At 42.1% G+C, this 25990-nt stretch overlaps 1 protein-coding gene across 1 annotated transcript in view; it reads left to right on the top strand.

The window, feature by feature from the left end:
* Nucleotides 1-25621, top strand: part of LOC111963817 (interleukin-6 receptor subunit beta) — a 71871-nt gene extending 46250 nt beyond the window's left edge. Inside the window, exons 10-16 of the mRNA XM_023987358.2 lie at nt 5332-5532; nt 5808-5909; nt 6486-6629; nt 6886-7026; nt 10285-10381; nt 12094-12175; nt 22448-25621. Coding sequence (XP_023843126.1) covers nt 5332-5532; nt 5808-5909; nt 6486-6629; nt 6886-7026; nt 10285-10381; nt 12094-12175; nt 22448-23083 — 1403 coding nt within the window. The 3' untranslated portion in view covers nt 23084-25621. The remainder of the gene's footprint in view (nt 1-5331; nt 5533-5807; nt 5910-6485; nt 6630-6885; nt 7027-10284; nt 10382-12093; nt 12176-22447) is intronic.
* The last annotated feature ends 369 nt before the right edge of the window (nt 25622-25990 follow it).

Raw genomic sequence — 25990 nt, 5'->3', positions numbered from 1 at the left:
CACTGCAAGGACGATCAGCTGTCCATCCTGTCTCCCTGTAGCGCTGTCTTAGGCGTCTCACAGTACGGACATTGCAATTTATTGCCCTGGCCACATCTGCAGTCCTCATGCCTCCTTGCAGCATGCCTAAGGCACTTTCACGCAGATGAGCTGGGACTTTGGGCATCTTTATTTTGTTTCTTGTTTCTTTCTTTTTGTGTTTTTCAGAGTTAGCAGAAAGCCCTCTTTAGTATCCTTAGTTTTCATAACTGTGACCTTAATTGCCTACCGTCTGTAAGCTGTTAGTGTCTTTACGACTGAGTCATACGCGGTGTGATCATGGTTCATGACTTTTGATAACTTTCCTCCTGAATGGAGGGTTTTATTTATTAGTGGCGTGTGTTAACCCACAAGAGTGTTCTGGAGATTCCCGTCCACGTGTTGCAATCTGAGAGACTACTAACTCCTCTGTCGCTATTATCAATAGCAATTTGACTTGTGAGGTCTCTAACCTTCTTACTGATATTGGCTGGACTGACTGTGCCGACATTGATACTGGTACTCAAGGGGGGCCAGTTATCTTACCGATTTTTATTCTGAAATGTTCTCCTACCAGAACACATGATTAAAGCATTTTACTAGTTGCATTATAGTTGAAACAACACATGGCAAGGAATGGTTATTGTTTCCATTTGTTTTGGAGGTGGAAAGTGTTCTAACTCTGTTCTCATGGGGAAGTTTACAACTAGATTTGTTTTTTTGCCCTGGCGGCCTCGTACAGTGTTGCACGTAGTCTCAACCCCCCCTCGTTAAGGCTCATCATGGGTCTGGGCTAGTTCCCCCCCCCCCCCCCCCTTTGTATACCCACACCCCACCAGGGGTTGGTGTTGGTATCCAAGGCACAAACGAAAAGATCAGATTGGCTGTAACCTTTCAACCAAATCTCCTGGTGTGTTTGTGCTTCAAAATGCTCAGTGGCTGTCGAGGCCTGTCAGTCACCACCGCGTCCCCGTGTGGCAACCGTTTCAGTACCTGCGAACTGAGGCGGGTTTTCTGTGATATCGCCTAGTGTTTCACCAGTGGGAGTCATTGGTTCAGTTGCGTGACTGACACCATTAGTGTCATTGTAAGGGGTGATAGTCTCCCACAAAGCAGAAACAGAGTACACTCTGCACGTTGATGCTTTTATTCCCGAGACGGCTGCAGTGTTTGCAGAAGTGTCCTAAGAGCAAGAGAAGTTAATCTCAACTATAGTATTGCACAATGCTTGCTCACCATTTTTTAAATGTTTTTCAACAACTATTTAAAGCTTCTTAAAAGTAATTAGGTCATTTCTGTTCTGAAAGAGCTGGAAAACCTGGACCCATACAAATCAGCTGGGCTTGACAATCTGGACCCCCACTCAATCAAACAGACTCCAACCTCTCCACAATGGCCAAGACCAGAGAGGGCTGTGTAAGGACATCAAGGGATAAAAATTGTAGACCTGCACAAGGCTGGGATGGGCTACAAGGCAATAGGCAAGCAGCTTGGTGAGAAGGCAACAACTGTTGGCGCATTATTAGAAAATAGAAGAAAATAGAAGTTCAAGATGATGGTCAATCACCCTCGGTCTGGGCTCCATGCAAGATCTCACTTCGTGGGGCATCAATGATCATGAGGAGGTGAGGGATCAGCCCAGAACTACACGGCAGGACCTGGTCAATGACCTGAAGAGAGCTGGGACCACAGTCTCAAAGAAAACCATTAGTAACACACTACGCCGTCATGGATTAAAATCCTGCAGCGCACACAAGGTCCCCCTGCTTCAGCAGGCGCATGTCCAGGCCCGTCTGAAGTTTGCCAAATGACCATTGGATGATCCAGAAGGAGGAATGGGAGAAAGTCTGTGGTTCTGATGATTCAAAAATAGAGCTTTTTTTGGTCTAAACTCCACTCGCCGTGTTTGGAGGAAGAAGAAGGATGAGTACAACCCCAAGAACACCATCCAACCGTGAAGCATGGGGTGGACTCATTCTTTGGGGATGCTTTTCTGCAAAGGGGACAGGACGACTGCAACCGTATTGAGGGGAGGATGGATGGGGCCATGTATTGCGAGATCTTTAGCCAACAACCTCCTTCCCTCAGTAGAGCATTGATGATGGGTCGTGGCTGGGTCTTCCAGATGACAACGACCCGAAACACACAGCCAGGCAACTAGGAGTGGTCCGTAAGAAGTATCTCAAGGTCCTGGATGTGCCTAGCCAGTCTCCAGACTGAACCCAATAGAAAATCTTTGAGGGAGCTGAAAGTCCGTATTGCCAGCGACAGCCCCCGAAAACCTGAAGGATCTGGAGAAGGTTTGTATGGAGGATGGGCCAAAATCTGCTGCAGTGTGTGCAAACCTGGTCAAGAACACAGGAAACGTATGATCTCTGTAATTGCAAACAAAGGATTCTGTACCAAATATTAAGTTTGCTTTTTCTGATGTATCAAAACTTATGTCATGCAATAAAATGCAAATGAATTACTTAATAATCATAACAATGTGATTTTCTGGATTTTTTGTTTTAGATTCCGTCTCTCACAGTTGAAGTGTACCTATGATAAAAATTACAGACCTCTACATGCTTTGTAAGTAGGAAAACCTGCAAATCGCAGTGTATCAATACTTGTTCTCCCCACTGTATATCCATCCCGCCCTGCTATCTAAGGTTTCGAAGCCAAGTCAACAAACAGATCACTGACCATCTCGAATCCCACCGTACCTTCTCCGCTGTGCAATCGTTTCCGAGCCGGTACGGGTGCACCTCAGCACCTCAAGGTAAAACGATATCATAACCGCCATCGATAAAAGACAATTACTGTGCAGCCGTCTTCATCGACCTGGCCAAGGCTTTCGACTCTGTCAATCACCATATTCTTATCGGCAGACTCAGTAGCCTCGGTTTTTCTAATGACTGCCTTGCCTGGTTCACCAACTACTTTGCAGACGAGTTCAGTGTGTCAAATCGGAGGGCATGTTGTCCGGTCCTCTGGCAGTCTCTATGGGGTGTACCACAGGGTTCAATTCTCGGGCCGACTCTTTTCTCTGTATACATCAATGATGTTGGCTCTTGCTGCGGGCGATTCCCTGATCCACCTCTAGCAGACGACACCATTCTATATCTTCCGGCCTTCCTTGGACACTGTGCTATTAACCTCCAAACGAGCTTCAATGCCATACAACACTCCTTCCGTGGCCTCCAACTGTCTTAAACGCTAGTAAACAAATGCATGCTTTTCAACCGTTCGCTGCCTGCACCCGCACGCCCGACTAGCAGTCACCACCTGGACGGTTCCGTACCTAGAATATGTGGACATCTTATAAGTACTAGGTGTCTGGCTAGACTGCAAACTCTCCTTACGACTCATTCAACATCTCCAATCAACAATCAAATCAAGAATCGGCTTTCTATCTCGCAACAAAGCCTCCCTTCATCACGCCGCCAATCTTACCCTAGTAAAACTGACTATCCTACCGATCCTCGACTTCGGCGATGTCATCTACAAAATAGCTTCCATCAACACTCTACTCAGCAAACTGGATGCAGTTTTATCACAGTGCCATTTCGTTTTGTTACTAAAGCACCTTATAACGACCCACCACTGCGCCTGTATGCCCTCGTCGGCTGGCCCTCGCTACATGTTCGTCGTCAGACCCACTGGCTCCAGGTCATCTACAAGGCTATGCTAGGTAAAGTGCCGCCTTATCTCAGTTCACTGGTCACGATGGCTACACCCACCCGCAGCACGCGTCCAGCAGGTGTATCTCACTGATCATCCCTAAAAGCAAAACCTCATTTGGACGCCTTCCTTCCAGTTCTTGCTGCTGCGACCTGGAACGAATTGCAAAAATCTCTGAAGTTGGAGACTTTTATCTCCCTCAACAACTTTAAAATCGCTATCCGAGCAGCTAACCGATCGTGCAGCTGTACATAGTCCATCTGTAACACTACCCACCCAATTTACCTACCTCACCCCCTCATACTGCTTTTATTTATTTACTTTCTGCTCTTTTGCACACCAGTATCTCTTCTTGCACATGATCATCTATGATTTTATCACTCCAGTGTTAATCTGCTAAATTGTAATTATTCGATTTATTGCCTACCTCATGCCTTTTGCACACATTGTATATAGATTCTCTTTTTTTTCTACCATGTTATTGACTTGTTTATTGTTTACTCCATGTGTAACTCTGTGTTGTCTGTTCACACTGCTATGCTTTATCTTGGCCAGGTCGCAGTTGCAAATGAGAACTTGTTCTCAACTAGCCTACCTGGTTAAATAAAGGTGAAATAAAATAAAATAAAATAAAATTTCAAAGTCATCTGAAAACTAAGCATCTCAATAAATAATACAAGGATAATGCCAAATTCCAGTCTGAACGATGTATGCTTTCAATTCATTTCCCTCAGCCATTAGGTGCAGATTTTTTTTGTCACACACCTTTCTAACGAGTCCTTGTGAGCATCAGAAAGGAAAACCGAAAGCATGCATGTCTTCCTGAGAGTTGTAGCGTTCAGGAGTGCACAGTGCTTCATTTGTAAATTGGGAGGTGTCGCAAAAAAAGTTAACCCGAAGGGGGGTGACCTGGAGGGCTCTGAGGTACCAGAACGCATAAGGAAAACCACTTTTATAATATAGCATTGCATGCATTAACACCCATTTTGCATGCTGGCATAGAGCACTAGAGTAAAGGTGCTTGCAGAATTTGCACACGCTGAAGAATTTTTTTAATCAAATCAAACTTTGTCACATGCGCCGAATACAACAGGTGTAGTAGACGTTACTGTGACATGCTTACTTACAAGCCCTTAACCAACAATGCAGTTGAAGAAAGAGTTGAGAAAATATTTACCAAATCATCTAAAGTAAAAATTTAGATAAAGTAACGTAATAAAATAACAATAACGATGCTATATACAGGGGGTACCGGTACGGAGTCAATGTGCGGGATCTAGGTTTTCCATTTAGATTTAAAGAAAATGTACAACTAAAGGGTGACTTTTTACTTCTCCCATTGACTTGCCAAACCCTGGTCTGGTCTGCCGTGTCTGCTTCACAAGCATTCCCAGAAATCTTGCAATGTTGTGCTTCTGGGTTTAGAAACTGTGATATTATGTTTATCTTGTGCCATCTAGCTAGCTTGGTTTAGCTCTGTTCATATATTTATACGAATATGTGTCAGGAGAGACTACAGTATATTGATGTAAATGGTTCACGTATCTCACGTGTTCTGCATATTTGTGTTCGTAAAGCGTTGTAGTTTGGCATTGAGATGCTCATATCATGGTGTCACGTTGTATTTGTGTGTGCTGTGTATTTCAGAGCCCCCTTCGGTGGAATCGCTCAGCTGGTTTACCCAGCAGGGGAGGCTGTGGGTGAAATGGCAGCCCCCCAATGTGACGGCCACGGGGGAGCCCTACAGGTCCGATGTGACGGAGTACATACTGGAGTGGGTGTCTGTCAGCGATGGCGCTATGGACTGGCAGAGAGAACGTAGGCATACTAGGACGGCAGCCATTAAAGGTAAGAAGGAGACACGCATGCTATGTATTTACTGAGTATTGTCTTGTAGTTTGGCTATAAACTCTTTGGTTGTCTTTCTGCTGGTTTTGATGTCTTATGTTGACTAAGGATGGGTTCGATTAAAATATGATGTAAGTGACACCCATCAACTGATTTGATTCTGGAAAAACTTGTGTGGAACTCATCCCTAATGTTGACTATTGGTAAACGGGTCACAGGGATCAAATAAATCCAAACCTTATTGTACTGTCTTATGTCTAATTTTCCCAATCAAGGTAACCTTCAGAAGTTCAATCGTTACAATATATCTGTGTATCCCATGTACTCTGGGTGGACTGGGAAGCCATTGACCATAGCAGCCTTTCTGGAACAAGGAGGTAAGAAATAGTACTAGTCACTGAACTACTGTAAAGTATACACAGTATTTTCTGTGTAATATACCTATAGTGGCGGTTTCCCGGACACAGCTTAAGACTATTCCTGGACCTAATTCATTAAAAACATTTTTTTTTTTACCTTTATTTAACTAGACAAGTCAGTTAAGAACAAATTCTTATTTTCAATGATGGCCTAGGAACAGTGGGTTAAGTATACCTATAGTTGCCTTGTTCATGGGCAGAAGAACAGATTTTTACCTTGTRAGCTCGGGGATTCGATCTTGCAACCTTTCGGTTACTAGTCCAATGCTTTAACGTCCAAGGCTTTACCTAGCAGAGACTTGTAGATGACCTGGAGCCAGTGGGTAAGGCGATGAGTATGAAGCGAGGGCCAGCCAACGAGAGTGTACAGGTCGCAGTGGTGGGTAGTATATGGGGCTTTGGTGACAAAACGGACGGCCCTGTGATAGACTGCATCCAATTTGTTGAGTAGAGTGTTGGAGGCTATTTTGTAAATGACATCGCCGAATAATGTTAATAACATATTTTTTTCACCACCTGTTCTGGTTGATGCAGTTCCGCTGGAGGGTCCCTCRGTGAAAGTGAGGCGGACAGGGAAAAACGACGCTGAGCTGGAGTGGATGGAGATTCCACTAGACAAACAGCGAGGGTTCATCACCAACTACACCATCTTCTTCATCACAGGGGGCAAGGAACACTGTAAGGAACCACCCCTTGTAGACATTACTACACAATCATACCTCTTTATGAATGTGTTTCTTTGGCTATAGTTGGACCCTTACTGCTATTTGAAAATACCAGTAAGTATTTGCAAGTACTGGTATTTGTAAGTGCAGTACTTGTCGGTACTGATATTTTTAAGTACAGTATATGTTTTTTTTTTGTCCAACCTAAACATTTACAGCTGCAATAAAAAATAAAAAAATTGTACAAATTTCTTTGTTTTTTTTTTCAGCAATAGTTGTCTCTAACGACACCTATTCTTACACTGTGAAGCGCATGGCCAGCAACAGCAAGTATGTGGTGCGGGTCATGGCATCTACAGTACAAGGCTCTACAAACAGCTCGGACCTGTCATTCAATACTCTGATGTATGGTGAGTGAAGCATTGTTAACTGAACACTTCATGATATAAGGTATAGAGTGTGTATATGGTGCATTCTGAAATGATTCAGACCCCTTGACTTTTTCCACATTTTGTGACATTAGACTTATTCTAAAATGTATTAAATGTATGTTTTTCCCTCATCAATCTACACACAATACCTCATAATGACAAAGCAAAAACTGAAATTTGTGGAAGTTTATTACAAATAAAAACCTATTACATTTGCATAAGTATTTAGACCCTTTGCTCAGTACTTTATTGAAGAGGCGGCAGGTAGCCTAGTGGTTAGAGCGTTGGACTAAGTAACCGAAAGGTTGCAAGATCGAGTTCCCGAGCTGACAAGGCAATAATCTGTCGTTCTGCCCCTGAACAAGGCAGTTAACTCACTGTTCCTAAGTCTTAACTGACTTGCCTAGTTATAAGAAAAAGCWRCTTTGGCAGTGATTACAACCTCAAGTCTTCTTGGGTATGATGCTACAAGCATGGCATGCCTGTATTTGGGGAGTTTCTCACATTATTCTCTGCAGATCCTCTTAAGCTCTGTCGGGTTGGATGGGGAGCGTCGATGCAAAGCTAATTTCAGGTCTCTCCAGAGATGTTAGATCGGGTTAAAGTCCAGGCTCTGGCTGGGCCACTCAAGGACAGTCAGAGACTTGTCCCGAAGCCACTCCTGTGTTGTTTTGGCTGTGTGCTTAGGGTTGTTGTCCTGTTGGAAGGTGATCCTTCGCCCCAGTCTGAGGTCCTGAGTGCTCTGGAGCAGGTTTTCATCAAGAATCTCACTGTACTTTGCTCCGTTCATCTTTCCCTCGATCCTGACTAGTCTCCCAGTTCCTGCTGCTGAAAAACATTACCACAGCATGATGCTGCCACCACCATGCTTCACCGTAGGGATGGTGCCAGGTTTCCTCCTGACGTGACACTTGGCATTCAGGCCAAATAATTCAAGCTTGGTTTCTCATGGTCTGAGAGTCTTTAGGCGCCTGTTGTCAAACTCCAAGTGGGCTTTTGCTGAGGACCTGTGCCTTGACACGATCCTGTCTCGGAGCTCTATGGACAATTCCTTTGACCTCATGGCTTGGTTTTTGCTCTGACATGCACTGTCAACTTGTGGGACCTTGTATAAACAGGTGTGTGCCTTTCCAAATCATGTCCAACCAATTGAATTTACCACAGGTGGACTCCAAGTTGGAGAAATATCTCAAGGATGATCAATGGAAGCAAGATTCACCTGAGCTCAATTTCACATCTCATAGGAAAGGGTCTGAATACTTTTGTAAATAACATTTCTAAAAACCTGTTTTCACTTTGTCATTATAGGGTATTGTGTGTATATTGATGAGGYGAAAATGTATGTAATTCATATTAGAAAAACGCTGTAATGTAACAAATTGTGGAAAAAGTCAAGGAGTCTGAATAGTTTCTGACTGCACTTTGTGTATACAGTACCAGTCAAATGTTTGGACACACCCACTCATTCAAAGGTTTAACACATATGGAATAATTTAGTAGCCAAAAAAGTGTTAAACAAATCAAAATAAGTTATTTTAGATTCTTCAAAGGAGCCACTCTTTGCCTTGATGACAGCTTTGCACACTCTTGACATTCTCTCACCCAGCTTCACCTGGAATGCTTTTTCAACAGTCTTGAAGGAGTTCCAAAATATGCTGAGCACTTGTGGCTGCTTTTCCTTCACTCTGCAGTCCAACTCATCCCACACCATCTCAACTGGGTTGAGGTTGGGTGATTGTGGAAGCCAGGTCATCTGAAGCAGCACTCCATCACTCTCCTTTTTGGTCAAATATCCCTTACACAGCCTGGAGGTGTGTTGGGTCATTGCGGCAGAATGCTGTGGTAGCCATGCTGGTTAAGTGTGCCTTGAATTCCAAATAAATCACAGTGTCACCAGCAAAGCACCACCACACCATCACACATCCTTCATGCTTCACGGTGTGAGCCACATATGTTGAGATCAGCCCTTCACCTACTCTGCGTCTCACAAGGACACGGCGGTAGGAATCAAAAATCGCAGATTTGGACTCATCAGACCAAAGGACAGATTTCCACCGATCTAATGTCCATTGCTCGTGTTTCTTGCACCAAGCAAGTCTCTTCTTCTTATTGGTGTCCTTTAGTAGTGGTTTCTTTGCATCAATTTGACCATGAAGGCCTGATTCACGCAGTCTCCTATGAACAGTTGATGTGTCTGTTACTTGAACTCTGTGAAGCATTTATTTGGGCTGCAATTTCCGACGCTGGTAACTCTAATGAACTTATCCTCTGCAGCAGAGGTAACTATGGGTCTTCCATTCCTCTGCCGGTCCTCATGAGAGCCAGTTTCATCATAGTGCTTAATGGTTTTTGCGACTGCACTTGAAGAAACTTTCAAAGTCCTTGAAATTCTCTGGATTGTCTGACCTTCATGTCTTAAAGTAATGATGGACTGTCGTTTCTCTTTGCTTATTTGAGCTGTTCTTGCCATAATATGGACTTGGTCTTTTACCAAATAGAACTATCTTCTGTATACCAATCCTACCTTGTCACAACACAACATGATTGTTTCAAATGCATTAAGAAGGAAAGAAATTCCACAAATTAACTTTTAACAAGGCACACCTGTTAATTGAAATACATTCCAGTTGCCTACCTCATGAAACTTTTTGAGAGAATGCCAAGAGTGTGCAAAGCTGTCATCAAGGCATAGAGTGGCTACTTTGAACAATCTCAAATATAAAATATATTTTGATGTGTTTAACACTTTTTTGGTTACTACATGATTCCATATGTGTTATTTCATAGTGTTGATGTCTTCCCTATCATTCTACAATGTAGACATTTTTTTCAAAATAAAGAAATCCTTTGAATGAGTAGGTGTGTCAACTTTTGACTGGTACTGTATATACAGTATGTTCCATCCTAGAACTTTTCAATATATTTCTATATATTTTGTATTCCAGTAATATATTTTCATATTTTGTAACGTGTCCCAGTAAAGCTTTTTCAAAGTAGCAGTCCTGAACACCCAATGCACCAAATACATTTGGTAGTCGCTACTTCAACCTATTCATTGTGCCCTTTTGTCTATTCTCCTTTTTGTTGTAGTCTATTTTAGTTGTACAGTTACTGTATCTCCAACCCGTGTTAGTCCACAGTTTCTAGAAGGACATTTTTCTTGACCAACATGGTCGATTTTAAGGCATGTTGCTAGCTTCCCAATGTCCATTCTAGTTCTGTGTGTCTATTCCTCAGCTTCCGGGCAGATAGAAGCCATCGTGGTGTCTGTGTGCATCAGCTTCCTGTTTTCCGTAGTGCTGACCATGCTCTGCTGCATTTACAAAATGGACTCGTAAGTCTCAACTACACTCTTGAATTGTATGAAAATCTAAAATGTCTCTACATTTTAGWTTTGGATGTTTTAAAATGGCTGAAGTGTGATGTTCAATTGTAAGAGCATTTACTCCGGTTTGAGTAACACAAAGTAATTGTTATTAAATCCAGACTTTTTCTCTTTTTTTTTTTTTTTTTACTCTTTCCACCATGAGTCAAAAACGCATTTAATATTCTTGCACAATTGCACTTTTGACTATAGTTACTCAGCAAAAAATGTTTATCGAAGGACATTAAAAATAAACTCTAGCAGATTAGTTCAAACATGCTCGCTCGCTGATGCGTTACTGCTGGGGAGTATGCTTCCGATCACACATCAGTCGGTCTCTGTCTAAACAAGGAAAAAGTAACGTTAGTACTAGTAGCRATTTTGAGACGGAAAAATAGTTAAGTTAAACTTCGTGTCATGTTCYCAAGTATGGCTCCACTCAGTTTACCAAGGAAAAACATAGGAATGTSTATGTAGAGACTCTTATCCCTAGCGCCCTTGTCAATTGGACAACAGCCATCACTATTGTTAATACAAGGTAAGACTAGTGTGTGACACTAAAGCCTCGTCGCAAATGGCACCCTATTCCCTTTATAGTGTACTACTTTTGACCAGGGCCCATAGGGAATAGGTTGCCATTTGGGATGCATCCTATATTGTGGTGTCCGAAATTGACACCCTTGATAAAGATTAGCGAAGATGACAATATTAAGTAAATAATTTGCGTAAATACTGAGCTATATTGTATGCAAATGCAAAATGAAATTATATTATTTTATACTAATACAATTGCTCAGAGAAAGATATTTTGTGTACCCGTAGGTTGAAAATGTCAGATTTGTGCACTGATAAGAGCCTAAATTGGAACGCACTGGCTGTACAGTAACATGCTATAAATGTCAGAGGTCAGGTTGACTGGCAGCTGCTCTGAACTTGAGCACCGCATGCAACAAGAAGTTGCCCCCATCCCTCCCACTGATTGGGAAACTTTTGCATATGTTTTGTTATCTGAGGGAAATGCTTTAAATTAAGAGGACTTTATGTATTTTGAAAGATGTTGAGGATTGTAATAAATACCACTTTGATGTCATAAAAGCAGGCTAAACACCCATCCAAATGTGAACTTCACATTTCCATATCATAAAACTCATGTCATATACAGTGTCAACGATTATGATCACTATGTTTGATGTACAGGTACAAGTATGGCTGGGAATTGCCAGGAATCTCGCATTACGATATTATCTCGATACTTAGGTACCGATACAATATGTATTGCGATTCAATACTGTGATTTTACTTTGATTCCAATGGGCCAAACACACTATATATACAAAAGTATATGTGGGCACCGCTTCAAATGAGTGGATTTGGCTATTTAAGCCACACCCATTGCTGACAGGTGTATATAATCGAGCACACAGCCATGCAATCTCCATACACAAACATTGGCAGTAGAAGGGCCTAACTGAATATTATTCTTTTTTTTTTTTTTTAAGTATTACTTGGTAAACAAAATATTTATCTCGGAACAATTGTATTAGTATAAAAGACTATKATTTACCAAAATTTGTCGACACAATATAGCTCAGTATTTGAATGATTTATTGTATACAGTCATTTTTGCTCATCTTTATCAAGGATGTCAATAATTTCAAACCCCACTGTTGTTTTCTATGTAGGATAATCAAGAAGATCTGGCCACCGGTTCCAGACCCCTCCAACAGCACTATCGCCAAATGGTCTCCTGATTTCACATCCAAAGTAAGTTTAAGTGCCTCCTGTGCTTAAAAACTTTATAGTACAACTCACCGGCTGAGCCACTTGTCAATTAAGTTTATCTGTGTTGCTGAACTCTCAAAACGTTTATTGCTCCTATCTGGTCTCCACTGACTGTAACATCCACATGGGTCGTTCCACCACAAACACCCACCATCTCAGATTGTTCTAAAATCGTTTCGGTTGTTAGAAACAGAAGATTATTTTGTTGAAATATAATTTGATCTCTGAGAAATTAAGCTAATTGATTGCATCCAAATTGGCCATTTATATTTATAGAATTCATTTAATATTCAATACATATAGTACCTATCATCTAATTTGGACCACGTTTTTTTTCGAACTATGAGTAAGACAAGTAGTATGGAGCTGCGCCTCAGAGTATTGTTTATTCATCCTATCCTTCATCCAAACTTGCAATGCCTCTCATTCATAATGCAATCTTTTATAAGTGTGTATGACAGTCATCAGTTGGACTCATGGCATTTCTCCATTTGTCTACTTTGCCTGTAAAATATTCATTAAAGTAATTTGCAATGTCATGTCGTTTTGTACAAAACATACCCTTTGATTCAAGAAAGGAGGCAAACATGTTTGAATACCTACCCATTATAACATTCAAAGTTCTCCATAGTTTTTTTCTGTCACCCTTGACTTCATATATTTTGTGCTGATGATATCCCTTCTTTTTACCTTGGTCTCAAGATTTCTTAAAATGTACAATAACTTTGCTCATCAGACACTCTGTCAGATCTATCTGCTTCCTTTTTGGCATCGTTACGTTGAACCATTACATTTCTCAGCTCATCATCAATCCATGGGGCACTGTTTGTCCTCACATTGCGTTTTCTTAATGGGGCATGCTTATCAACAATACTCATATAAATCATTTCACAAACACACTCAGTGCCATTTCAGGATCATCCTCACTACACACTTCCAGCCATTGCACATTCTTAACCTCATCCACAAATGAGTCCTGATTGAACCCCTTGTAGGACCTTTGGTAGATTACTGTACCTTAGGGCCAGCATTTTGGTATTTTGMTTTTTCTAGTGAGTGCCATTTAGCCACGAGCATTAGTGAGGACGAGCACTGATTTAGGGATTAGGCCTGGCTCGCAGTCAGCGTTCCAATTCATCCCAAAGGTGTTTCGATGGGGTTGAGGTCAGGTCCATGCTTTACACTACTCCAACCGACTCTTGGCATTGCGCATGGTGATCTTAGGCTTGTGTGCGCGGCTGCATGGAAACCCATTTCATGAAGCTCCCGACGAACAGTTCTTGTGCTGGCGTTGCTTCCAGAGGCAGTTTGGAACTCGGAAGTGAGTGTTGCTGATTTTTTACGCCCTTTGTGCTTTCCACTTCGCAATAACAGCACTTACAGTTGACTGGGGCAGCCCTAGCAGGACAGAAATGTGATGAACTGACTTACTGGAAAGGTGGCATCCTTTGACGGTGCCACGTTGAAAGTCACTGAGCTCTTCAGTAKAGCCATTCTACTGCCCGTGTTTGTCTATGGAGATTGCACGGCMGGGTGTGGCTGAAATAGCCGAATCCACTCATTTGAAGGGATGTCCACATACTTTTGTGTYTATATAGTGTACCTTATTCAACATTTCACAAATTACATCAAGCTATTTCACATCAGCATTAGACCTGTAGCAGCAGCCAACTACTATAGGGTTTCAAATGTGGTAAATGCACTTGTACACACAGAGCCTCTATTTCACTCAACATTAAGTCATTGCGTTGTTTGGCTGGAATATGACTCTGGARGTAAACTGTGACTCCACCTCCATATATATTCCTGTCCCTTCTGAACAAAAGATGTCCCTATATTTAGATCTCAGCATCCTCATATGGAAACTCCTAATGAGTCTGATATTGCTAATACATMAATCTAATGACTGCACTACACAGCATAATTCATGAATCTTTATTCCTTAAACTGCACATATTCAAATTGGCAATCAACAGACATTTCTTTGGTAAGTTTAGAGTAGGGATCACCAACTAGATGCAGCCACGGACCAATTATTTCTTCAGCMTATGGTCAGGGGGCTGGAACATAATTTGTAGACTGCAAGTTGACCAAACAGATCCTGACTAAAACATAATAAGCTTGCTTACATTTGTATACGGTCACATATCTCTCTCCGTTATGGGATTACTTGGAGCTGGTTTGCTGGTGTTTTTACGTTATGTCCAACAATTCACCCGCGTGCCAAATTTCGGCCCGCTGGCTGCCAGTTGGGGATCCCTGGTCTAGAATATTTGATTGTCCAAGKATGAATCAGCAGTTGGAATCTGAGAGATACTCTCTGTGTGCGTGTGCATTTGGGGGTGGGTCAGAACCTGGTAATATCAAGATGTAGGATGGGACATAAACCTAACAATTTCAATGACTAATTTCTGTGAGCAGGGGGGGAAACATCACCAAATTCACAGAGAATAGATTATATAGGATGAGAGTACTCCGAGCCGTTGCTCCATTCTACTTGTCTTACTCATTGTTAGAAAAAAAGTTTGGTCCAAATCGGATGTGAGGTACTATATTCAATATTATTTGAATTACAATGGGCAATTTGGTTGCAATAAATTAGCTTAATTTCTCAGATCAAATTATATTTCAACAAAATAATAATTTAGGAATGCTAATCTTATCTTTTACTAACTGCAGAAGCAATTTTAGAACAATCTGAGATGGTGGGTGTCATGGTTTTCTGAAATGACATGGATTGACCCACATGAGTCATTGTGTTACCAGCAGGTGTGATTTACCTAGATGACAAGTGATAGGACCAAAAGGTAAAAGAAAATATCTAATTTGACAGTTCACACAATMTGGGGAGCTATAGAGGAACTTTACAGTTATTTTTATGCATTTAGAGTTAGGAGTAGGTCCTGATCCWTTTTACACCAAATGTTCTTCCCTCACCACTAGGAGGATCTATAACCCTCCTCACTACTATGCATCAGGGTTGGGCTCAATTCRAATTCAGTTCAAGAGGAGAATAATAAATGATATTCATGAGTGGCAAAGTCTTTGAAAATAATGGGTTGATTTTCAGTTCAGGAATTGCATTTCACCATTTTACCACCCATGCATTCCTATTCGATAGATGCGGTAAAGAGATCAATCGAACTTGACCAAAACAATGGAATTGCCATGGAAACGTTGGGGGGGAAAGGGCCGTGGGATAAAGATCCTGAGTCTCAAGTGCCCCCCAGAAAAATCTGCCTACATTTAGACCATTGTTTATTTTACAGCTTGTTGAGGTAAAAATTGGAGTATAATGCTTGTATGGATGTCAATCCAAACACATGTTCATCGTTACCAATTAACCGCATTACGGTTAAAAATGACTTTGACTAACACCACCGATTTCTGTATGTTAGCTATGCTTACCAGTTTATACGAACGGGAGTTAGCATTTAGTAGTCACTTTTTCTGAAACTGAAATGGGACATCTACATGTTATGCAGCGAAAACAGTCAAATATATCTAAATCGGACTGTCAGACCATTAAACATTCTGAAAATCAGTATTCTCACTAAAGCGTCTGTAGCATCCGAACCGTGGGCTACAAACTAATATGATTTKAGCAGTTCATTAAATAGTACCCGCAAAACACCAGTCTCAACATCAACAGTGAAGAGGCGACTCTGGGATGCTGACCTTATAGGCAACGTTGCAAAGAAAAAGGTCATATCTCAGACTGGCCAATGAAAAGATTAAGATGGGCAATGATAATAAAAAAAGAATTAAGATGTTTTTTTTTTTATTGCAGTTTTGAGCTGTGCTAAAATAATTGCAAAAGGCTTTTCTAATGATCAATTAGCCTTTTAAAATGATAAACTTGGATTAGCTAACACAACGTGCCATTGGAACACAGGAGTGATGGTTGCTGATATTGGGCCTCTCTACGCCTATGTAGATATTCCATTACAAATCTGTCATTTCCAGCTACAATAGTCATTTACAACAATAACAATGTCTACGCTGTATTTCGGATCAATTTGATGTTTTTTAATGGACCATTTCCTTTTGCTTTTCTTTCAAAAACAAGGACATTTCTATGTGACCCCAAACTTTTGAACGGTAGTGTGTATATATATTTCCTGAGCTTTCTTATATCTCCTAAATATAGGACCAATATATTCAACTTCTCAAATGCATTCAGTTTCAGTTTTCGAATTCAGTTCTCTAAATTCAAATGAGAAAAACCGGAGACAACATCCTGGTACTTTGCCAGCCAGGAAAGATAGAGAACAGATAGAATCAAACACTCACTGTGGTAAACAAAGGTCCACTCATGGGGTTGGCATGATAAGCTTGGATCATCTGGTCACTCAATGTAGAGGGGATGAAGACGCGGTAATGGGTGCTGTGTGTTCCATCTCCTCTTGGAGTTTTTCGATACACTTTATCCTGAATTATGKMGAACTTCTCAATGAAGCAACTCTTCGAGTCTTCAGACAGACTCTTGTGGATCACCCTGATGGCGACATCATTCTGCCGTGCTCTCCACACACTAATCATCCAGACARTTAGCGGTAYTGCTGCACAATGGAAGACAAACATTGACAGCCTCTGTAATCCGAGAAAAGGCATCTGATACAACATTCAGTTTTCCTTTGCGATACTCAACGATGAAGTCAAACCTCTGAAGTCTGATAGACCAGTGAATAAGATGGCTGTGTGTCTTGCCTGATGCCAGAACCCACTGCAGAGCAGTGTGGTCTGTGACAACTGTGAAGACCTTCGCCTCCAAGTAGTAGCTCCATTTCGCCGAAGCTTAGACCACAGCGACGCACTCCCTTTGTCGTTGAATAATCCCTCTCGGCTGAATTAAGGGTGTGACTTGCATAGGCAATACATTATTCTGTTCCAGGTCCTGTTTGATGAGCCAAGACTGCTCCAAGTCCTGTTTACTTGCATCCGTGTACACGATGAAGTGAGCATTCAGGTTAGGAAGTCCAAGCACTGGAGGAGTGTTTCAGTGCTATAAATGCACTTTGGGATGCAGGGGTCCATTGGAATTTCAACCCCTTCTTACAGTGGTTCAGCAACCTTTGAAAAGTCAGGCACTAACCTGGGGTACCATCCAGCCATACCAAGGAAGTGCTGAACAGCCTTGAGGGATGTGGGAATGGGGAATTCCTGCACGGCTGCAACTTTGGCTGGATCTGCATGGATACCTTCAGCATTAACCACATGACCAAGGAACTTGAGTTCTGGCTGCAGTGTCAAACCTGCAGCCTTTAGTCTGTCGAAGATGGGCTATATGTTTTGCAGATGATCAGAGGCAGAGTAGATTATGATGTCATCCAGATACACGAGACAATTTCTTCCCCTCAGATCTCCCAGGACAGTCTCCATCAACCTTTGGAAGGTTGCTGGAGCATTCTTCAAACCAAAAGGCATGACTTTGACTTTGAAGGAGTACAAACCAGCAGGGGTGACAAAGGCAGTCTTGTCCTGACTGGCGGGACCCATTGCCACCTGCCAATATCCGCTGTTCAGATCCAGATTACTGAAGATGGATGCTCCTGCCAGAGATTCCAGTATGTCATTGATGTTCGGTAGAGGGTAGGCATTACTTTCTGTAATCGACACAGAATTGATGCTCTTGAGCTGTTCATTGCGGGGGACAGCCTGTAAGGTCGCTGCTTAATGGGGACTTCATGCTGGGTATAGATTTTGTGTTTGAAGACAGTTGTATGGCCGGGTGTAAGTGTACAGATGTCACTGTTCATCCCCAACACCTGGGAGAGTTGCCACCTCTCGTCATCCGGGGGGGGGGGGTGTATGGCCTTAAGCAGGGTGATAGCCTGGTTCTCTGGCATTACTGGTGGAACTTGTTTTTGTCTTTCTCTTCTTTGTCTTTTCCATAGAGGGGGCAAGAGGGGCCATAGAGGGGGCAAGAACCTGGAGGATGTTGGACTTTACACCTCCAGCACATCACTGGACTTTTGTCTTGTATCTTGGGCATGAATGGCTAAGACGGTTTAGCCCCAGTAGAGTTGTTGGGATACTGGGATGAGGGAACAGGGATTTGAGTTTGGAGGTAGTTTGAGAAGGACTGGAAGCACTGAGTCCCAAGACACACCAGATCATCCACATTKTGTACATGTTCCCGAAGTTGACTGACAAGGCGGGGTACCATGTTCTTACGAATGAGTTTGACCATCTCCTGCTCACTAATGTCAGCCTTCCATCTCCTACATATAACTCGATAGGAGAAGCCAAAGTCCCGTATTGGCTCTGCTTCACCCTGGACTCCACCAGTTCATCCTCATAGAGAGGATTATAATCGTTTATGAATCTCCTCCCAGGTTGACACATGTTCACCAGATATCTCCAACCAGTCTCTTGCTGTACCATGGAGAACAATGCGGAGGGTGGCAAGAACCTCCAAGTCASTAAGGGGCCGGATAGAAAGGAAATCATRACACTTAGATAGGAAAAACAGTGGATCAACATCTTCTGGGCTGCCAAAAGTGGGGYAAAGTAGTTTGATAGGGAGGGAGCTCTCTACAGGAGGCATGACAGTGGCAAGGGGTCTTGGGGAAATGGGAGTTCTGTTGTTTAACAGTATCTTCAGAGGGGTTTTTGTAGTACTACCTGTTCAAATTCCCTTAATGGCAGAGCCTGAGGCAGAGGTAAACCCTGAGGGAGGTACAGAGGATTTGTCCAGAAGGGAAAAGCACTGCATTACCTCCTGGTGCAGCRCCTCCAGTTGAAGGTCTGTGGCCTTCTGTGCTTTTTACATCTCATTACAGGTCTCCTTTTGAGTCTGTTCAATCAAAAATAATAGTTCCCTTCAGAGTTCTTCATAACCTCTTTCAGATAAGAACACACTCCCTTCACAACAGAGGCTGACTCCTCTGCTCTCTGTTTTTGTTCCTCCTCAAGATAGATTATGACTAGATGGTTAGTTTCTGAGTGTTTTGAAACTTAGCATTTTCCATTGAACATCCTGCTTCAGAGAATCTAGCAAATAGTTCTGTCTCTGAGCAGTTTGTTGTTGGTTTTCCTCCATTTGACGGGGGAGGTGAGCCAACTTCAGCTGCACATCTTTCTGATCAGCCTCTGCACTTTCACTGTGTTTGCGAATGGAATTCCCCTGCATTGTCAAACTATGGTTGGTGTGTGTCCATTGTTGTTCCCTTTGCCCAGTGGGAGAGGTGTCTCTGTGCTCAGTCTGTCTGGGCAAGGTAACAGGAAGAGGTTGAGGGGAGGGTAATGGCGGAGAAGTTATAGCTGAGCCTGAAGCCTGAGGATAAGGACCAGTGCTCTCCAACTCCATTACATCACCGAGTCCTTCCACAATGAAAGAATCCCGGTCATAATTTCCATTAGGTTTGTCCACATTGACACAGTATGGGGTTCCAACAAAAGACATGATTCAGCTTTGTGTGGGTGGTGTCAAGGGTGCTTTTCTCTTCAAACCACTGTTTGGGATCCAATTCTGTAGCGGTATTGTTAGAGAGGGGTAAAGAGAAAGATTTTGTTCAGGCGCCAGGCAGGTATTAACCCTGTTGAAAGGAGATGAGTAGGATCGATGGAGTACCACTACCAGACACACACACACATCAGCAGAAGACTGCCTAGAGTGTAGCCTGTTGACCAGATAGCCAGTGGAGAGAAKAGATAAGACACACCATATAAAAACACACATCACAGCACAGGGGTAACCCAACCAATAATACCTCATACAATAATAATGGCAGAGCAATTTAACGGAAACTTCATAGAAACAATTGATAAGAAAGAACCCAGTCATCAACATTAGAGGATTTCCAGTATAGTGTATTACCTATATAGTGAGGGGGGTATGATTGAATATGAGTGTGGGGGGGGGGTGTTCATAGACAAAACAAAGGCCTTAAAATGTCACAAATCTTCTCGGCCAAATGTAAATAGTCCTACACAATATCAACTCTTACGCAAACTTCCTTTAACTAAAATGTCACACCAAATACAACTGTCAGGGGACTAATTGTCCAACGACACTAAACATCAACACATACAGGGGGAAAAAAGTCTGCTGCAGTGAAAGGCACTGGAGGGATAGAGGGGAAAAAGGAGAGCGAGAGAGGGGGGGGTCTTAGCTGTTGACTTCAGGCTTGCAGGTGCACTGTCTGTCCATCTGATACACCTGATGGTTTGTTTTTCAAAGCTTGGCAACACTGTTGCTAGTACTAGGCCTCCTGAGTGGTGCAGTGGTCTAAGGCACTGCATCGCAGTGCTAGCTGTGCCACTAGAGATTCTGCGTTCGAGTCCAGGCACTGTCGTGACCGGGAGACCCATGGGGTGGCGCACAATTGGCCCAGCGTCGTCCGGGTTAGGGGAGGGTTTGGCCGGCAGGGATGTCCTTGTCCCATCGCGTACCTCCGACTCCTGTGGCGGTCCGGGCACAGTGCTTCCTCTGACACATTGGTGCGGCTGGCTTCCGGGTTAAGTGGGCGTTGTGTCAAGAAGCAGTGCGGCTTGGTTGTTGTTGTGTTTCTGAGGACGCACGGCTCTCGACCTTCGCCTCTCCCGAGTCCGTACGGGAGTTGCAGCGACAAGACTGTAACTGCCAATTGGATACCACGAAATTTGGAGAAAAATGGGTAAAAGTWAAAAAAATACTTAATGTGAACAGTGACGGGAGKGGTCCCAAAAGATTACAACCATGACCTAGAGTGGTAACACCGCAGATTGACTTAAACACTTTACAACTGAGCACGCTGAAAATAAACAAGACTTCTTTAGAGTTACACACACTGTCCAACTGCCGTGCCAACCAGGAGCTCCACACAGAGAGGCTGAAGAGCTATTTATTTATTTCCTCCTTCCTGACTGCTGATGCGCTCTTAAAGTGGCAGCGCATGGTGAAGGCTCCGTGCAGGATTTCGCCGCAAGTTGTATTGGTTCCGTGATATCTAATTATGAYGTCAAAGAGGGGTGAAATGTAACCGAGATGGTTTGATGAATCAGGCTCTTTTGATGAGTAACCTTACCGGAGACGTGAAGACTTGTGTTAGCTTCCAGAACTGATCCCTTTGGACTTTAGCTAAGTGGGCTAACACAGTCTTGTGACATGCAGGAGACCTAGTTCGAAAGAGCAAGATTAAATCAGGAGTGGAACGTCTATGACAGGGCTAATCAACTGTATTCTTATGGTGGCCAATTTCTTGAATGGGGTCATAATAGTTTATAGCCAAAACGGTTCAAACACTAGAGCCAAATTCATAGGAAGAAAAGAAATTCTACATGCCACATTTGCTTCAGAAACCGCCAGAAACGTGTGTTTACCACAGTGAGCATTTCATTGTATCCGGTTCTTCTCTACTTTTCCTAGCTGGCCAAGTCCCAGCATGTTGTCTCTGGTTTTGAATCTGAATTTGAAAACTGAATCGGAATGCATTAGAGAAATTCAATATATGAAACTTTGATCCACTTGAAATTWTAGTTTGTAAGCTTGATACACAGACAATGAATGTAATATCTACCATATTGGATTTGAATATTCAATTAAATTGAAATACATTTTAAAACTGAATGCAATATTCACTTAATTCAGTTTCAAATCATGAAYTACAAGTTCAGTGTGTTATTTCAACGATTCAATTTGTGCATTACAAATTTGAAAGTATTACATTCAAATTCAATATCCTAATACAAATGAAAAATTATGGAATACAAATACAATTTCTGTTGGCACTGAAATTGCTCTAAACTGTTCTYTGTGTGCTATTTCTATGCTATTTCTAAGTTTTGTTTTTGTGTCTTACTTTCTGTTTTCTACACCAGTTGAAAATACAATATTTTGGGTTATGGAAAAGATATTTCACAGTGGTTTAGATGGTACAATAATTCTCTAGACTTGACTTGCATGTCATGTCACATAAACTGAAATTAGGCGAACTATTCGAATTTTAGCAACCAGGAAATGGCGGACCAATTTCTGTATAGTGCATCTTTAAGGAAACACTGTGGGCCTGTTACAATACATACATCATGACGGATTTGACAAATATCCACTTTGGTTCACCTTCAATTCTGATCTAACAATCTGGTCAATGGAAAGTCTGTGCTCTTTTGACTGCTTTACTGCATCTATAGGCACATGTTGCTAAATGCAGATGTGTCCATTTCAGTCATTTTAACATTTCACTCTTTTTTTCAGCGTATTGAAACATAGATGTGAAATGCACTTTTAAAGAGAACTTGACTTGACTTAACCCTCCCTTTTTGTTCCAGGCTGACACTCCTAAGGAGAATGCGCTGGGTGACGTGAGTATTGTAGAGGTGGACGTGTTCGACAGGAAGTCTCTGTGTGAGGAGGACAAGGCAGGCCTGCCGCTCAAGAAGGACAAGTACCTGTCGGAGGAGCATAGCAGCGGCATCGGCGGCTCCTCCTGCCTGTCGTCGCCTCACCAGAGCGTCTCGGACAGCGACGAGGGCGGCGACGAGGGCCAGACTACAGCCAGCACCGTTCAGTACTCGTCGGTGGTGGCATCCTGCGGCTACAAGGGCCAGACCCCCTGCCCTCTCCCCCAGTCCGGCTCCTCCCAGACGCCCAGCTTCGCCCGCTCCGAGTCCACCCAACCCCTGCTGGACAGCGAGGAGCACCCGGAGGGCCCCGAGTCACAGCGCTACCCGCGGAACCCCTACTTCGGGCGCTTGCCTGCGGGGAACAATGGCGACAGCGGAGACCTGGAGGACTTGAACCAGATGGAGATGAAGAAGCAGGGGTTGGCTTTGCGCCAGTTCTGCCCCCTGGAGGAGGACTTTCAGCAGACCACACCCACAGAGGAGGGTCAGTCACCTGACGGACAGCCAGGCCCTGACCCTAGCTACATGCCTCAGCTCAGCGGCTACAGGCCTCAGTGTTAGGAGGACGTATGYTGACTTAGTTTGAGGTTGTCACACTTCATGTACAGTGACTCTTCCTCTGCGCCTTTGTTAAGTTCACTTTTGTTTCAGGCTTTTAAATTATGAATTACATCAGCCTATTATTTTTGCACTTACCCAAATYGCAATCATGAACTTCATGTGGGCATCGTGACTTGCCTTGTTAAATTTAAGTGGATGATATAGTTTGCCTGTATGTCGAGGTTCTATTGTTTTAACATCCTAAAAAGCAAATAGATGCCTACGTGCAGACCCGTTTATTTTCAGTTAATTACTGACCTAGGTAGTCGGCGTCACCCATTGACCTCCAAAGAAAACAGTATCCATAGCCTAGATGTGGACCCCTATTCTCTACAAGCCGGCCAAGATTAACTTTGAATGGACAAAGTGTGATGACGTATCATTCCAAGAAAGAGGACTTGAAGGAWGCGAAAAGGTGATGCTAGCCAATACAACAGGACCCTCTTGAAATGCAGTACCTTCAGAAAGTATTCATACCCCTTGACTTATTCCACATTTTGTTACATCCTAAATTCTAAATGGATTCAATATAAAAATTCTCACCAATCTACACACAATACCCATAATGACAAGGTGAAACATGTTTTTTTGACATTTTAGCAAATTTATTGAAAATGAAAAACATATGATTTACATAAGTATTCACACCCCTGACTCAATACACATTAGAATCATCTTTGACAGCAATTGCAGCTGTGAGTACAAGAGCTATGCGAGGCTGGATTGTACAAGTTAGTTCATCATTGCTCGACAGCCATTTTCAAGTCTTGCCATAGGTTTTCAAGCTAATTATAGTCAAAACTGTAACTAGGCTACACAGGAACATTCAATGTCATCTTGGTAAGCAACTCCAGTGTATTTTTGGACTTTTGTTTTAGTTTATTGTCCTGCTGAAAGCTGTATTTGTGTCCGTGTCTGTTGGAAAGCACACTGAACCAGGTTTTCCTCTAGGATTTTGCCTGTGATTAGCTCTATTCCATTTATTATTATTTTTCCCCAAAAAAAACTCTAGTCCTTGCTGATGACAAGCATACCCATAACATGATGCAGGCACCACCATGCTTGAAAATATAAAGTGTGGTACTCAGTGATGTGTTGGATTTGCCCCAAACATAACGCTTTGTATTCAGGACATGAATTACATTTCTTTGACACATATTTTGCAGTTTTACTTTAGTGCCTTATTGCAAACAGGATACATTGGAATATTGTTTTGGAATATTTGTATTCTGTATAGGCTTCCTTCTTTTCACTCTGTCATGTAGGTTAGTATTGTGGAGTAACTACGATGTTATTGATTCATCCTCAGTTTTCTCCTATCACAGCCATTAAACTCTGGTAGGAAGGACGCCTTTAACTTTGTAGTGACTGGGTGTATAGATACACCATCCAAAGTGTAATTAATAACTTCACCATGCTCAAAAGGATATTCAATGTCTGCTTCTTTTTTTTACCCATCTACCAATAGGTGCCCTTCTTTGAGGCACTGGAAAACCTCCTTGCTCAATGCTCAACTGAGGGACCTTACAAGTAATTGTATGTGTGGGGTACAGAGACGAGGTAGTCATTCAAAAATCATGTTAAATACTTATTGCACACAGTGAGTGCATGCAACTTGTGACTTGTTAAGCAAAGTTTTACTCCTGAACTTTAGGCTTGCCATAAAAGGGGTTGAATAATTGGCTCAACATTTCAGCTTTTCATTTTTTATTAATTTGTAAAAATGTCAGACATCATTCCTCTTTGAAATCATGGGCTATTGTGTGTAGGCCAGTGAGATACGATCTCAATTGAATACATTTTAAATTCAGACTAACACAAAATGTGGAAAAAGTCAAGTGGTGTGAATACTTTGAAGGCACTGTATGCTACACTAGTAGGTGTATGGTTAGTGACGAATCTTTCCAGATAGAAAAACTGTTTGACAAATGTACATTTTGCCTTTTTACAATGCCTTATTCCTTTTAAAGTCTTGTTGACTTTACGTCATGAATGAAGTGAAGAAATGCTATGCAAGTTCCCTGCCCATTGAAAACATCTTGTTCAAGGTCAGATAGAGAGATATTACTGTTGCATTATTATATATACTGAAAGGGAAGTTTATGTATAATATGTTTCTGGGAAATGTTTTTCATATGAATTTTTGTGTTATGAATTTTCTGAAGACTGAAAAGTGCAGTACATTTTGTTCATTTGTTTGAGATTCTTTTGTTTGGAACATATGTACAGATCTCAACAGGACCAACTCCCATATTTGTTCCTACAGAGAATATACTCAGAAAGGGATGTTACATGTACGGTCTATTTAAATATTGCTACTTTGAGGGTTCTGAAAAATATTCTTACACCATCACTCAGTTAACACTACTTTTCCACATATACGGGAAACATAACATAGCCTAGTACTTCACTGCATGCCACCAGAATACATTTGGCCTTTTTGGCGCATGGTCTGTGAATGTCTGACATTATACAATATGAAATAAACCAAAAGTGTTATCCATGTGAACTAATAATTGACTACGCTTCTAAGTCAGCATATCTTTATAGAGCTTTATTTTCAGAGAGACCTTCAACATTAATAGAACAGAATATATTAGTCCATCGTACAGGGAGGAAGTAGGAGTTCACAATATTGTTTTGGTATGCTCAGAAAATAAAATGTCCTCCCCTCTCTACCTTACAAGTCGGTCCATTATTTAGGGTCAAGTGTTGATAAAAATATATCAACTCTATGGGGGTATATCAGCTTTAATATTGCAGATTGTGAATTCCATCAATTGTCTGCATCATTTCCAAAACCCCATATTTTTTTGTAAATATATATATTTATTACATTTCTTTATTTTCCCCTGAAAAGATCTGTTA

This window comes from Salvelinus sp. IW2-2015, linkage group LG5 (assembly GCF_002910315.2).
Source record: "Salvelinus sp. IW2-2015 linkage group LG5, ASM291031v2, whole genome shotgun sequence".
Taxonomy (NCBI): Eukaryota; Metazoa; Chordata; class Actinopteri; order Salmoniformes; family Salmonidae; genus Salvelinus; species Salvelinus sp. IW2-2015.
Note: the sequence above shows the minus strand (reverse complement) of the source record. Positions and strands in the feature narration are given on the sequence as shown.